Source organism: Perca flavescens, chromosome 23 (assembly GCF_004354835.1).
Source record: "Perca flavescens isolate YP-PL-M2 chromosome 23, PFLA_1.0, whole genome shotgun sequence".
Taxonomy (NCBI): domain Eukaryota; kingdom Metazoa; phylum Chordata; class Actinopteri; order Perciformes; family Percidae; genus Perca; species Perca flavescens.
The window spans coordinates 24,018,658-24,032,208 of record NC_041353.1 but is presented as its reverse complement, the minus strand read 5'-3'; the positions used below and the strand labels follow the sequence as shown (position 1 = coordinate 24,032,208).

Sequence of the window (13,551 nt, the reverse complement as noted above, 5' to 3'; positions counted from 1 at the left end):
AGGCAGCTCTCTGCAGTGGCTTGAGCAATAAACTCAGGGGAAGCTGCTATCACAGCAAACCAATTATCCTGCACTGGGGGCACACACACACACACACACACACACACACACACACACACACACACACACACACACACACACCGTAGACATTGCCCTCGGGAACCTGTCACTAAACACACACACACACCCACACACACACACACACACACACACACACACACACACACACACACACACACACACACACACACACACACACACACACACACACACACACACACACACACACACACACACACACACACACACACACAACACACACACACACAAAGAAGATCATGGACCACCAGCTAACCACTTACATGCTCACCCTCATACTACTCACACACATAGCAGCCTGTCCACAAGGAGTTGCAGAAAAATTGAAAGCAATGCAAGCGGAAGCTAAATAAAAAAGCATTTTAGTGATTCAAAGATGCAGAGATAAAGTTGAAATAAGCACAGTAGAAGAGTATTATCACAGTACCAACATTTTAACTTTGGCACCAAATCATGGCTGAATTATGAGGCCTTGGACAAAAAATAAGCTGCTAGGCCCCTATCGACCCTATTCCTCCTCCTTACTATTAGACTAAAAACAAATCAATTTAGGAATATGCAAAATATAAACACAATAAAGGTCTCAAAACTAGATTATGACATGGCGAAACCATTAGTTAGATTGTTAACCCTTCCACAATATCTGGACACAAGTGGTAAATGTGAATAATAAGATGAACATGTGTTTGGATGCTCTCCCTACCACATTTCTATAATAACAGCTTAGCATCTGAGGTATTAGAAATTGTCAATTGTCTCTTCAGTCAGGTATATTTCCTGCAGCACTTAAAACAGCTGTCATTAAAATACTTCAATAGAAGAACTACTTTGATGCAACAGTTACTGCAAACTATTGGCCCATCTCCAATTCACCATTCCTCAGCAAAATTCTTGAAAAACGGTTTACTCTCAGCTCAGTAACGCACTAAAGCACTAATCAAAGTTATGAAATTCTACTAAAGAGGTTAGAAAAATGGGTCGGCCTATTTGACCCAGTTTTAAACTGGTTCAAAACCTACCTGTAGAACCGGCAGTTTTTTGCGTCCATTGGAGACTTTGCCTCGGACAGAGTAGGTACTATGTGTGGGGTGCCCCAAGGTTCAATTCTTGGACACCTACTATTCAATCTGTATATGCTCCCACTCGAACATCTTATACATAAACACAAAATGATGACCTAATGACCTAAATTCCATACATTCCCTGACTTAACATATTGATGATATTCATCTTTGGATGTCAAAGAACTTGTTGCAATTGAACAAAGTCAAAACAGAAATACTCATCTTTGGTTTGATGGGTTTAGAGACAGAAAACTGCAGATCAACTCAGAGCTCTGTCTCTGGAGAGCAAAAGTGAAGCCAGAAATCTGGGTGTAATCATTAAAATGAATAGAAGTAGAAATGAGTTTTTCAACTGCTTTTGTATTGCTATTTTGAAATTAATAAACAAACCTGTGAAAAAAATCCATGCAACAATAACAACAGACTAAACTACTGTAATGGTCTATTCACCGGCCTCTCAAAATCAGCTGTGCAGCAACTACAGCTAATTCATAGTGCGGCTTTACGTGTTCTAACCGTTACTTAAAAGTATGAGCACATTATAGCGGTTCGTAGATCTCTGTATTGGCTCCCCTTCAACTATAATTCCTTTTAAAACTCTGGTACTTGTATAAAAAAGGTTATATTGCATATCTTAGCATTTGTATACTCTGCACTGATTATTATGTAATTTGTATGTAAAGCACATTGTGTTGCATTTTACTATGTACAGTATAAAATGGGATATATATAAATAAAGTTGACTGAAACTTGACATGTGTTACCTATATTTTGATGCTAGTTCAGCAAGTCAATTATGGATTATATGAAGGTAGAACATGTACACTGTTAATACTTGGCATCTAGATTCTGACCTCATCACTCCCCAGAAGGAAGCACCAAGCTCACTACAGCAGGGACAATATTAATAGCCTGGAAAGGACAACACACAGCAGAAAAACGCAGGTATACTTGGGAATTCAAACAAACATAATTGAATAATAAAGATAGCAAAACAGTTTGGTTTAGGAAAAGATTGCGGTTTGGCGTTAGTTCAGAACATTACGTAAAAAGTTAACTTACAATGTCATTTTAAAAAGTTGGTGACTTTTGGTTTCACGCATGACACAAACATCGGTCTTCTGGGTGAAAGTCCTGTGTTGACCTATCCACTACCCAAACCATCCTCCTTACATGGACTTTTGCTCTTTAAACTACTCTTTACCATTGTTGATCTTTATACTACGTCATCTTACAATGCTGCGCAGTCTAACACGAATGGGTGAACCAGCCTACTATTAGATGATAACGGCCTACTGAGACAACTAGGAGGTAGAGTTGGGCCATACAGCCTCACATCTACGGTAGTGATAACAACTGATAATGGCCATTCAATCAGCTGATAACATTCAAAGAAGGTGTTCCCAGCTTATCTGTCTGTATGGCATTTCTGGTGTGTGCCAAATGAGCATCAAATGATGCAGTGCTACAAGACACAATCAGTACGTGCTGACCTTTAGAGAGAAATATTTTGTTATAGTGTTGCTTGTTACACATGTAAAAAATACGAAAAGCAAATTACTTATCTTGCATCTTAGCAGCAGCAAGCAAGCGCTCAGGTCTCAGAAATGTGGATTCATCAACAATGGTCAAAATATTTCATTGACCATTCCTCCCATACAAGACACTATCGGAATGAAATTGAGATCTGACGATTCTGTAATTACAAGATACTTCTGTGATGATGTTCTTGAACTAAAAAAATTGCTGCATTATAGTTGGGGCCACCAAAGTGCAACCTTGAAATGTAAGGCCAAAATATTGTGTAACACTGATCATATGAGTGTTATTTTTATAGAAGCTGGTGAATAAATGTTACTTAAAAGAAGTACTTTCTTCTGTACCTGCAGTAGGTGTTCGCTCTTGTGTGCATTGCCGTGGCAATGGTTACTCACCAGGGGGCGCCGTAGATCCTGAAGCCCCTTACGGTGACCTCGGAGTCCTGCAGGTAGATGCAGTTAGTGAGCAGCGACTGGACATTCTCGTAGTTCTCTGGCTTCAACTTGGAGGCAGAGGGGAAGTAGTAGAAGTCCTGCTTGATCAGATCAGCCATAAACTCCTGGTCAAAGGTCAGCTCGTGGTTTCCGGCAATTACTATCTTGATGTCGTAGGGCAGGGTACCTGGCACGGGAGGAGAGAGGGGAAGTAAAAAGGTGAAAAGGAGAAAAGGGAAGGACAAATGTGGGGAAGGAAGGAGGAGAACAGTGGGAGAAAAAGGCAAGGGGAAGTAAGGAAAATGAAAGAGTGATTGGGGAGTGACAAGGAGGACGTGGAGAGGAGGCAACATTTGAGGATGAAGTGCAAACGCAACAAGAAAAAGGAAACAAAGGAAAGAGTGGCGGTAGACGTGGTGGGGGAAAGACAAGGAGGACAGGGAAAATCAGAGGACGATATGAAACCCATCCCAGACGACTTGGCATTCGCATGCGACATGGCTTTGCGCTTTGTTTTCCCCTCCATTTCTAGCAAATCTGTACATCTGTCTTAGCTTCCCTCCCATCAGTCAAGGTCTCAACCCAGTGCACTGCTGTCTTCTGTTTACGGAAGCATAGCTGAACATATCCGTCAGGGAATCTTTATCTGGAGGAATGATGAAGAGGGAAAGCAGAGTGATCATTGTGAAGTTTACGGCACAGAATATTAAACATTTACCGACTATGGCAATTGCTTCTGCGTCTCTCCTCCTTTCTCTCATCATCCTCCACTAATCAAACACTGACTCCTTCATACCACCCCCCACCCCCATTATTCTGTCTCAATGGCTTTAATTGGCTATTCAGAGCCTGGCACAGCAGGGCGCGCGATCGATCTGCGCCCATCACACAAAGCGGCGCGCCGGCCTTTCACAAATCTACATGATGTTTTCAAAGCTCCGCCGAGGAAACGGAGAACCAACGCTGACAAACATCTGGGGGTCTGCTTTGTCAGGTAGAGTGGCTGACGGCGAGTTCAATCACCATGGCGTTTCTTTATTTTTTTGGCGTCAGCATGTGTGTTTGTAAGTGACTTTCCATCGTGTGTGCGAATTTGCGTGCATCTGTGCATGAACGTGTCACGTTAGTGAAAAGGAGTAATTAAACTGAGCTTTACAAGAGGCTGACAGCCCGGCGACGGCTCTGTCATAACAGCCAATCACAGCCCGGTGACAGTTAGAGAGAAAGACGGGGGAGGGGGGATAGGGAGAGAGGGACAGGAAGGAGAGAGCGACAGAAATACTTTAGGAAACCCAAAAATCCTTGAGTGTGAAGGAGGAATAATAACAAGATGAAAGCAGCTGTCAAAGAGCGCCCATCTTTGCAGTTTGGGCTGCGGACGCCCCCTCTCCCCCCCAACCCAGCTCCCATTTGTTTGGCAGAAGGGCTTGTGTTTAGTTGTCAAGCAGACACCAAAATAGACCCGTAAATGAGGGCTGCACCTCCACAAAGGCACACACACACACACACACACCACCGCACAATCAAAAGATATTTCCGATTGCTTTTCGTCAGATTTTGACATTTGAAGTAACGTTCGCTCGATAGTCCATGGATATTAAAAAAACAAAAATGTTATCATGATCTTTGATTAAATCCCTATTTGAGCCCACAGGACAACTGAGCACCCGTATTTCTATCTCACGCAAAGGATTGAAGGCAACGGGTCTGTCTTCTTACCAAAAATGCATTAAATCCCTGCATGTTCGCTGAATGTCCAACGTCGGATCATCAATGTGTTTCTGCACTGTGGGTCCTGAAGGCCCAGTATTTACCTTGCTCTAATTTTTTCCTCACAAATATTGAGAAATGTATTGCATTACACTTTTGGAACCATAGTGCAACTTTTGTTGGCTGCAAAACCTTTGGAATGCACTGCACAAACTACTTGGAAAACTGTTTAACAATGTTCAGCTTTTTGTGCAGCTCCTGACACACCGGACTGGTCATTTCAGTAATTGAAATGTCCTACATGTGATATCTATCCATGCAAAATGTTTTGAGAAAAGATATCCACTGAGAAACTCGGAAACTGCAATGGCAAAATGACTCAAAAAGACAAAACAATGTTTCCCTTTGAATAAAAATGTACAAATATACAGTACATTTGGATGAACTTTTATTCAAAGGCAAATTTGCGTTTCAGGCTAACACAAACTGCAGCTGAAAGCCGTCCAGTTGTCGGCACTACTGGAGGCTTTTACTGTGAAGCAGCTGCAGGGACGAGATGTAGAAAAATGTTGTCTTAATATTACTATTCATAGTTCTATTATCTTTATTGTTACTGTAATTGTCACTGTTCATCATGCCCACTGCTATAATTATTATGAATCATATTTCTGTATACCTCTCCGTGAACCATCACCTTATCGTGGTGGAGAGGTTTGTGTGTCTCTGTGAACCTGAGGGCTGTGTTGTCTGGAGCTTTGTGCTCCTGGTAGGGTCTCCCAAGGCAAAGTGGTCTCAGGTGAGGGGCCAGACAAAGAATGGTTCAAAAACCCCAATGAAAAAGCTAAGCAGAGATGGAGTGACCCTGCCCGGAGGAAGCCCGGGGCCCCGTCTGGAGCCAGGCCCAGGCGGTGGGCTTCGGCGAAGCGCCTGGTGGCGGGTTTGCCACGGAGCCCGCCGGGCACAGCCCGAACAAGCTACGTGGCAACTCCCTCTCCATCCCATGGGCCCACCACCTGTGGGAGGAAATGCCACATGGGTGGCAGTGAAGGTCAGGGGCCTCGGCGGACCAGACCCGGGCAGCAGGCGCTGGCTCTGGGGGCGTGGGCGTCACCTCTCTGGGGAAGGAGCCGGAACTGGTGCGGGAGGTGGAGCGCTACCGGTTAGATCTGGTGGGGCTTACCTCTACGCACAGTCTTGGTTCTGGAACCATACTCCTGGATAGGGGTTGGACTCTTTTCTTCTCGGAGTTGCCCAGGGTGTGAGGCGCCGGGCGGGTGTGGGGATACTCACAAGTCCCCGGCTGAGGCGCCGCTGTGTTGGAGTTTACCCCAGTGGGGAGGGTCGCCTCCCCTCGCCTGGGTTGTGGGGGAAAACTCTGACTGTTGTTTGTGCATATGCACCAAACAGGAGTTCGGAGTATTCGGCCTTCTTGGAGACCTTGACTGGAGTCCTGCATGGGGCTCCAGTGGGGACTCCATTGTTCTGCTGGGGGACTTCAGCGCACACGTGGGCAATGATGGAGACACCTGGAGGCGTGATTGGGAGGAACGGCCTCCCTGATCTAAACCAGAGTGGTTGTTTGTTGTTGGACTTCTGTGCTAGTCATGGATTGTCTATAACGAACACCATGTTCGAACATAGGGATGCTCATAAGTGTACCTGGTACCAGAGCACCCTAGGCCAAGGTCAATGATCATTTCATAATCGTTTCATCTGATCTGAGGCCGTATGTTTTTCGGGTGAAGAGAGGGGCAGAGCTGTCAACCGATCACCATCTGGTGGTGAGTTGGGTCAGAGGGTGGGGAAGACTCTGGACAGACCTGGTAAGCCCAAACGTGTAGTGCGGGTAAATTCGTCTGGAGGAGGCCCCTGTCCAACAGACTTTCAACTCACACCTCCGGGCGGAGCTTTTCGTGCATCCCTGTGGAGGCTGGGGGCATTGAACCCGAGTGGACAATGTTCAAAGTTTCCATTGCTGAAGCTGCAGCGAGGAGCTGTGGTCTTAGGGTCTTAGGTGCCTCAAGGGGCGGTAACCCACGAACACCGTGGTGGACAACGGTGGTCAGGGAAGCCGTCCGACTGAAGAAGGAAGGCAGTTGCAGGGTACCCGAAGGGCCGAAGGGCTGCAGCCTCTGCCGTGAAAGAGGCAAAAGCAGCGGGTGTGGAGAAGTTTGGAGAAGACATGGAGAAGGACTTTCGGGTCGGCACCAAAGTGCTTCTGGAAAACTGTTCGCCACCTCAGGAGGGGGGAAGGGGAACCATCCAAGCTGTGTACAGTAAGGATGGGACACTGTTGACCTCAACTGAGGAGGTAATAGGGCGGTGGAAGGAGCACTTTGCAGAACTCCTGAATCCGACTAATACCCCTCTATGTTAGAGGCAGAGCTGGAGGATAATGGGGGAACGATTTCCCAGGCGGAAGTCACTGATGTAGTCAAACAACTACACAGTGGCAAAGCCCGGGGATTGATGAGATCCGTCCAGAAATGCTCAAGGCTCTGGGTGTGGAGGGGCTGTCCTGGTTGACACGCCTTTTCAACATTGCGTGGAAGTCTGGGGACGGTGCCAAAGGAGTGGCAGACTGGGGTGGTGGTTCCCCTTTTTAAAAAGGGGGACCAGAGGGTGTGTGCCAATTATAGGGGTATCACACTTCTCAGCCTCCTGGTAAAGTCTACTCCAAGGTGCTGGAAAGGAAATAGTCGAACCTCGGGTTGAGGAGGAACAATGCGGATTCCGTCCTGGTCGTGGAACAACGGACCAGCTCTTCTTCACTCGCAAGGATCCTGGAGGGAGCCTGGGAGTATGCCCAACCGGTCTACATGTGTTTTGTGGATTTGGAGAAATGACCCAGGAGATACTGTGGGAGGTGCTGCGGGAGTATGGGGTGAAGGGCCATCCAATCTCTGTACAACCAAAGCGAGAGCTGTGTCCGGGTTCTCGGTAGTAAGTCGGACTCTTTTCAGGTGAGGGTTGGCCTCCGCCAGGGCTGCGCTTTGTCACCAATCCTGTTTGTAGTATTTATGGACAGGATATCGAGGCGTAGTCGGGGTGGGGAGGGGTTGCAGTTTGGTGGGCTGGGGATCTCATCGCTGCTCTTTGCAGATGATGGTCCTGATGGCATCATCGGCCTGCGACCTTCAGCACTCACTGGATCGGTTCGCAACCGAGTGTGAAGCGGTTGGGATGAGGATCAGCACCTCTAAATCTGAGGCCATGGTTCTCAGCAGGAAACCGATGGAATGCCTTCTCCAGGTAGGGAATGAGTCCTTACCCCAAGTGAAGGAGTTCAAGTATCTTGGGGTTGTGTTCGCGAGTGAGGGGACAATGGGGCGGGAGATTGGTCGGAGAATCGGGCGCAGCGGGTCGGTATTGCATTCAATCTATTTGTGGATTTAAAAGAGAGCTTAGCCAGAAGGCAAAGCTCTCGATCTGGTCAGTTTTGTTCCTACCCTCACCTATGGTCATGAAGGCTGGGTCATGACCGAAAGAGCGAGATCCAGGGTACAAGCGGCTGAAATGGGTTTCCTCAGGAGGGTGGCTGGCGTCTCCCTTAGAGATAGGGTGAGAAGCTCACTCATCCGTGAGGAGCTCGGAGTAGAGCCGCTGCTCCTGCGTCGAAAGGAGCCAGTTGAGGTGGTTCGGGCATCTGGTAAGGATGCCCCTGGGCGCCTCCCTAGGGAGGTGTTCAGGCACGTCCAGCTGGGAGGAGGCCTCGGGAAGACCCAGGACTAGGTGGAGGGATTATATCTCCAACCTGGCCTGGGAACGCTCAGGATCCCCAGTCGGAGCTGGTTAATGTTGCTCGGGAAAGGGAAGTTTGGGGTCCCCTGCTGGAGCTGCTCCCCCCGCGACCCGACACCGGATAAGCGGACGAAGATGGATGGATGGATGGATGGATATTTCTGTATATCTGTCTGTAGCTCTCTTTCTGTCTCCCAACCGGCAGCGTCAGATGGCAGGCTGCCAAGAGTCAGGTTCTGTCTGAGCTCTCTGCCTGTTAAAAGGATGTTTTATCCTCGCCAGTGTCACACCAACTGCTGTGTGTGTGTGTGTGGGGGGGGGAGTTGTTGGGTCTCTGTAAATTGCAAATTAAAACGGAGATAACTTCTCTTTTAATTTGACACTATAAATGAAATTGAATTGAACCAGAGCTTTGATTCTCTGCCCAAACACGATTTGTCTGGGCTGTTATTTCTCAAAATTCCTGGCTCAGCTTCATGCAAATTTCCCTGTTGTTTTTTTATTATTATTATTATTATTATTTATTTATTTTTATAACTCTTATAGTCTGTGGACTGTCGTGAATATTGTATGGGCTTTGTACTGCTGTGTGAGACCGCTATCTTCTGGATATCTATTCAACTTACTGCGCGTGGATAAAAACTGCACACAGGTAGAGAATGGTCATTGACATTTGACTATTGTCTTATTGATTTTTTGCTGCTGTTCGAAAATCTCAAAAATCTCAATAATTTGGTGCCCTCCCCCCCCTCCCCACCCACCACCCCCCACTCCTGCAGTAACTCTGCAGGACAACCTAGGGGTCCCGGACCCCCTGTTTAAACAAATCCAAATGTCTTGGGCAGCGCTAAGCGCCGGACGGAGCCACGGTGCCTCTGCAAAATAGCCTCTGGAAGGAACTAGTTTTGGTGGAACATGTGTACGTTCAAAAGTAGTTTTAGTTGTGCAACAGAAAACTCAGATTGGACAGATAGTCTAGCTAGCTGTCTGGATTTCCCCTGCAGAGATCTGAGGAGCAGTTAACCATAGTCCCCATAGTTCAGAACGGCAACACAAAGATAGCAGAAGTTATCTGGTCGAAAATGAGGGACACCCGGGGGGAACTTCCGGCTGCACTGTAACTACCCCATGTATGAAAAATGTCGATAAAGGGGTGGCACATTCACATCCAACAGTATTACCTTGTCTACCTTCATCTGCGAATAAACATAAAGAAATGTAATGATTCAAAGGGAATCATCCAAGGCCAGCACAGTGAGGAGCAAAGACAGACAAGCTGAGGAAGAATGAAAGCTACTTTGGGTGAGATCATCAGCTAAATGACTAAAATGCAAACATCAAAAATAAGTAAGCGGAACGAATATACGGTTTTTTGTGTCTATGTACGCGCGTGTGCGTGTGTGTGTGTGTGTGTGTTTGTGTGTGTGTGTGGAAGCCAAACAGCGAGGAAACACGGTGCTCATAAACTGTTTCAACAAATAAACACTATCTGTGTCTCCTCAGGAATTCTGCAACATTAGCAGTTTTTCACCCATGAAGTTTGACAGCCAACTGTAAACTGAGAGAAATAAATCGCAGGGAGAAATATAAAACACACACACACACACACACACACACACACACACACACACACACACGCTCTTACTTAGCAGAATTAAATTGCAATTTCATGGGTACAATTTTTGAAAATTTCCACCTGTAAAAAAAAGCTGCAAAATGACAAGGTGTGAATACCAACTAGCTGAACACTACATAGTTAACTCTGACTAAAAGCAGCCTATGTGTGTGAGTCGGTTTCCACTGCTGTCAATATCAAAAAAATAAAAAATAGAAAGACAAAACAAAGAAATTCAACAACACGGTCTCGTACTGTGTGTGTCCACAAAGAAAAAAAAATCAATCACAAAAAGACAATTGCTGCATCAAATGAAAATGAATGTGTTGCGTTCTGTGACAAAAGACCGAGAAAAAAAAAGAATGTGGGTGTAAGTGTGTGAGTGCAGGGTGGGGGGGGGGGGGCATCTAAACATTTGGGCAGACATTCCCCCCTCTTTGTCGCCCCGCCATCTTTTGTCTTTGAATTCAAAAGGCTGCTTTTGAGCAACAAATACTTTCAATTTGTCTGTGAGGGAATCAGCGGCGGGCGCAAAGGTTCCGCCACGTCAAGAAAACGACAAAAAGAGAGAAAGTGAACAAGGAAGGAGTGCAAATGTTGGAGGAAAACGCAGGACGAGCGCAGGCTAAAAGCGAGGCTGCGTTAAGGAGTGGAAACAGCTGGTCTACGTCTTTCCTTCTGCCCCTTCATCCCTTTATTCCTCTCTCTCTCTCTCTGGTGCTTTTCCAATCCCTTCTCGCTCAGTGTCTTTGCTCTTTTGTCAAGTGCCTGCCGCCTCCAGTCAGACACATCCCAGATTTGCTGTCTTGTCGCCACTAAAACCTCCATCCTCCCACAGCCTCCACAAGGCGGCCTGTGTAAATGTGTGTAAAAGGGCCACATGCCGCCTGCAGGTATGTACATGATCCTGAGGGTCTTTGCATAATCATATTGTTTGTGTATTTTGACAGGTGGGTGTTTATTTGTGCGTGCGTGTGTGTGTGTGTGTGTGTGTGTGTGTGTGTGTGTGTGGACTCCCACCCCCGCCACAGGAAATCTTCATGAGTTCGGCCACCATTGTTCCGAGGCTGCGATGGGTGGTCTGCTCTTTGAAGAGGAAAATCCCTGCTCTGCCCAAAGCTCTGGCATGTACAGGAGGATTACTGCCCATTGTGTGGGCATGTGTGTGTGTGTGTGTGTGTGTGCTCTTATGTGCGTGTTTGTGTACATGCAGGGGGGGAAAAAAGCCAGAAATGTCCTGCCTGCCAAGACAAAGTTAATTCCTAAGTGTGTGTGTCTGCATAGATACCAAAAACGAAAAACTTCCTGCCAAATAACTTAATACCAAAGTGTGTGTGTGTGTGTGTGTGTGTGTGTGTGTGTGTGTGTGTGTGTGTGTGTGTGTGTGTGTGTGTGTGTGTGTGTGTGTGTGTGTGTGTGTGTGTGTGTGTGTGTGTGTGTGTCTGTGTGTGTGTGCAGTTGCAGAAAACAGGGGCCAAATATATCCTGCCAACCAAAAATGATTAAATTAATAGCAGTGTGTATATGTTTGTCAGTATGAGTGAATGCATGTGTACCAAGAAGCAGCAGCCAAGACCTCCTGCTAAAATAAAATGAAAGGAAAAGTCCACTTTATAACAACCTGGATCTTATTTCGCATTTATTAAAGTCATTACAAAGTGTTGCGTTTTTTTTTTTAAATGACCACATCAGTCCACATCTGGAGCTTTAGTTCATCAACACAGTGGTGTGTAAGGTCACGTTATTGAACGTTTCTCAGCTGGTTTTAAAACGTTGTTTTGCAGACCAAATTGTCTTTTTTTTTCCTTTAATTGATGCATCACTCGAGGCCCTTTACCCTTTCATTTTGTAAGAACAAAGGTCCTAAGGGAGTAGGTTAACATCTTAGGACATTTGCTTATTTGCTTTCTTGATGAGAGTTGAAGATCAATACCTACAGAAAGCAGCGCCAGGAGGCTATTAGCTTAGCAAAAAGAACGGAAGAAGGAGGAAACAGTTGGCTTGGCATTGTCCAAAGTAAAAAATAAAATACGCCTACTAAAGCTCTCTGAGTTTCAGCTCAGACAGGTTAAAAACCAACCCTCAGGTTAGCAAACTGGAACTGAAAACAAAGGCTAAAGGTGGTGGAAGAAATATTCAGATTATTTACTTAAAATAAAATTAGTAATACTACACTGTAAACATATTCCATTACCTGCATTCAAAAGTCCAAAAGATGATACAAGTATGCAAGTACTAGCAGCAACGTGTACTTAAAGTATCAAAATGAAAAGAACTCAGAACTCAAAATGGACCCTGTCAGTTATTATATTATTGGATCGATATTATTTATGCATCAGCAGGTAAGCAGTACTCTAATGTGGTACAAACTGTAGCTATAGGCAGAACAGAAACTATACACTATAGCTTTAAGTACAGTATTACCTAACTGTGATGGATGTTACTTTTCCACCAAAACTGCCAAAACTGTAATCATCCATCCCAGTTTACAGACCAACTTCTTGGTTCAACTTTGACCGAATGCATTTAAAATAATGTATTCATATATTCATTCATTTATTCATGTATTTAAAATGCATGTGTGGTGGTTTAGGTCATCTGGAAAACGGTTGGCTTGCTTACAACCTGTCTGATAGCGTGGCTGTTCCTGTTTGTGGCCATGTCGGACTTTGTTGTGTTAATGAATGGATGGCCCAAATTCTATAATACCAAACTCCGTCTACGTTTTTGTGTGTGTGTGTGTGTGTGTGTGTGTGTGTGTGTGTGTGTGTGTGTGTGTGTGTGTGTATACACCCCACAGCTTCTGTGTGTCTTCTTTACATATAGAACCTAGTGAGATTAAAACCAAACAGCGCAGCTTTAGCCGGCCCTTTATCTGTGCGTGCATAAACAGAAATGCAATAATTCAAAGGGAGGCTTCAAAAGCAACGGCACCCGATTTTCAAAGACAGACAAGCTAAAGACTCGGCTCGGATCAGTCCTAATTCCTATACAGCATGTGTGAGTCAGAGACAGAGAGAGGGAAGACCGGATGCGAGCAAAGAAAGATGAAGGAGAGCGAGGTGAGCGAGGGACAGACAAGCAACAAGGTGGAGACGGATGACGACAGAGGAAGAGAAGCGCCGAGGCTCCTGCCTTCTCACCTCGGCTTAAACTTAAGACTCGTTTCGTTTCATTGAACCCACCGCCCACACGCTGCTGCGTCTCATCACACACACACCACACACAACACAAGCAGACGCAAAACAAAGACAGCCGGCAATTATAAGACGGCGTACACAAACACCACCTACTGAGCCGCGCATCCAAAAACACACATTTTATCTGAGTACAGCAGCACCTCCTAACA

The 13,551-nt window shown here is 45.8% G+C and overlaps 1 protein-coding gene across 1 annotated transcript in view; it reads right to left on the bottom strand.

Moving 5' to 3' along the window:
- The window catches only part of mpped1 (metallophosphoesterase domain containing 1), an 83,758-nt gene that overhangs the window by 50,966 nt on the left and 19,241 nt on the right, over nucleotides 1-13,551 (bottom strand). The window contains exon 4 of the mRNA XM_028571360.1: nucleotides 3,098-3,323. Coding sequence (XP_028427161.1) covers nucleotides 3,098-3,323 — 226 coding nt within the window. The remainder of the gene's footprint in view (nucleotides 1-3,097; nucleotides 3,324-13,551) is intronic.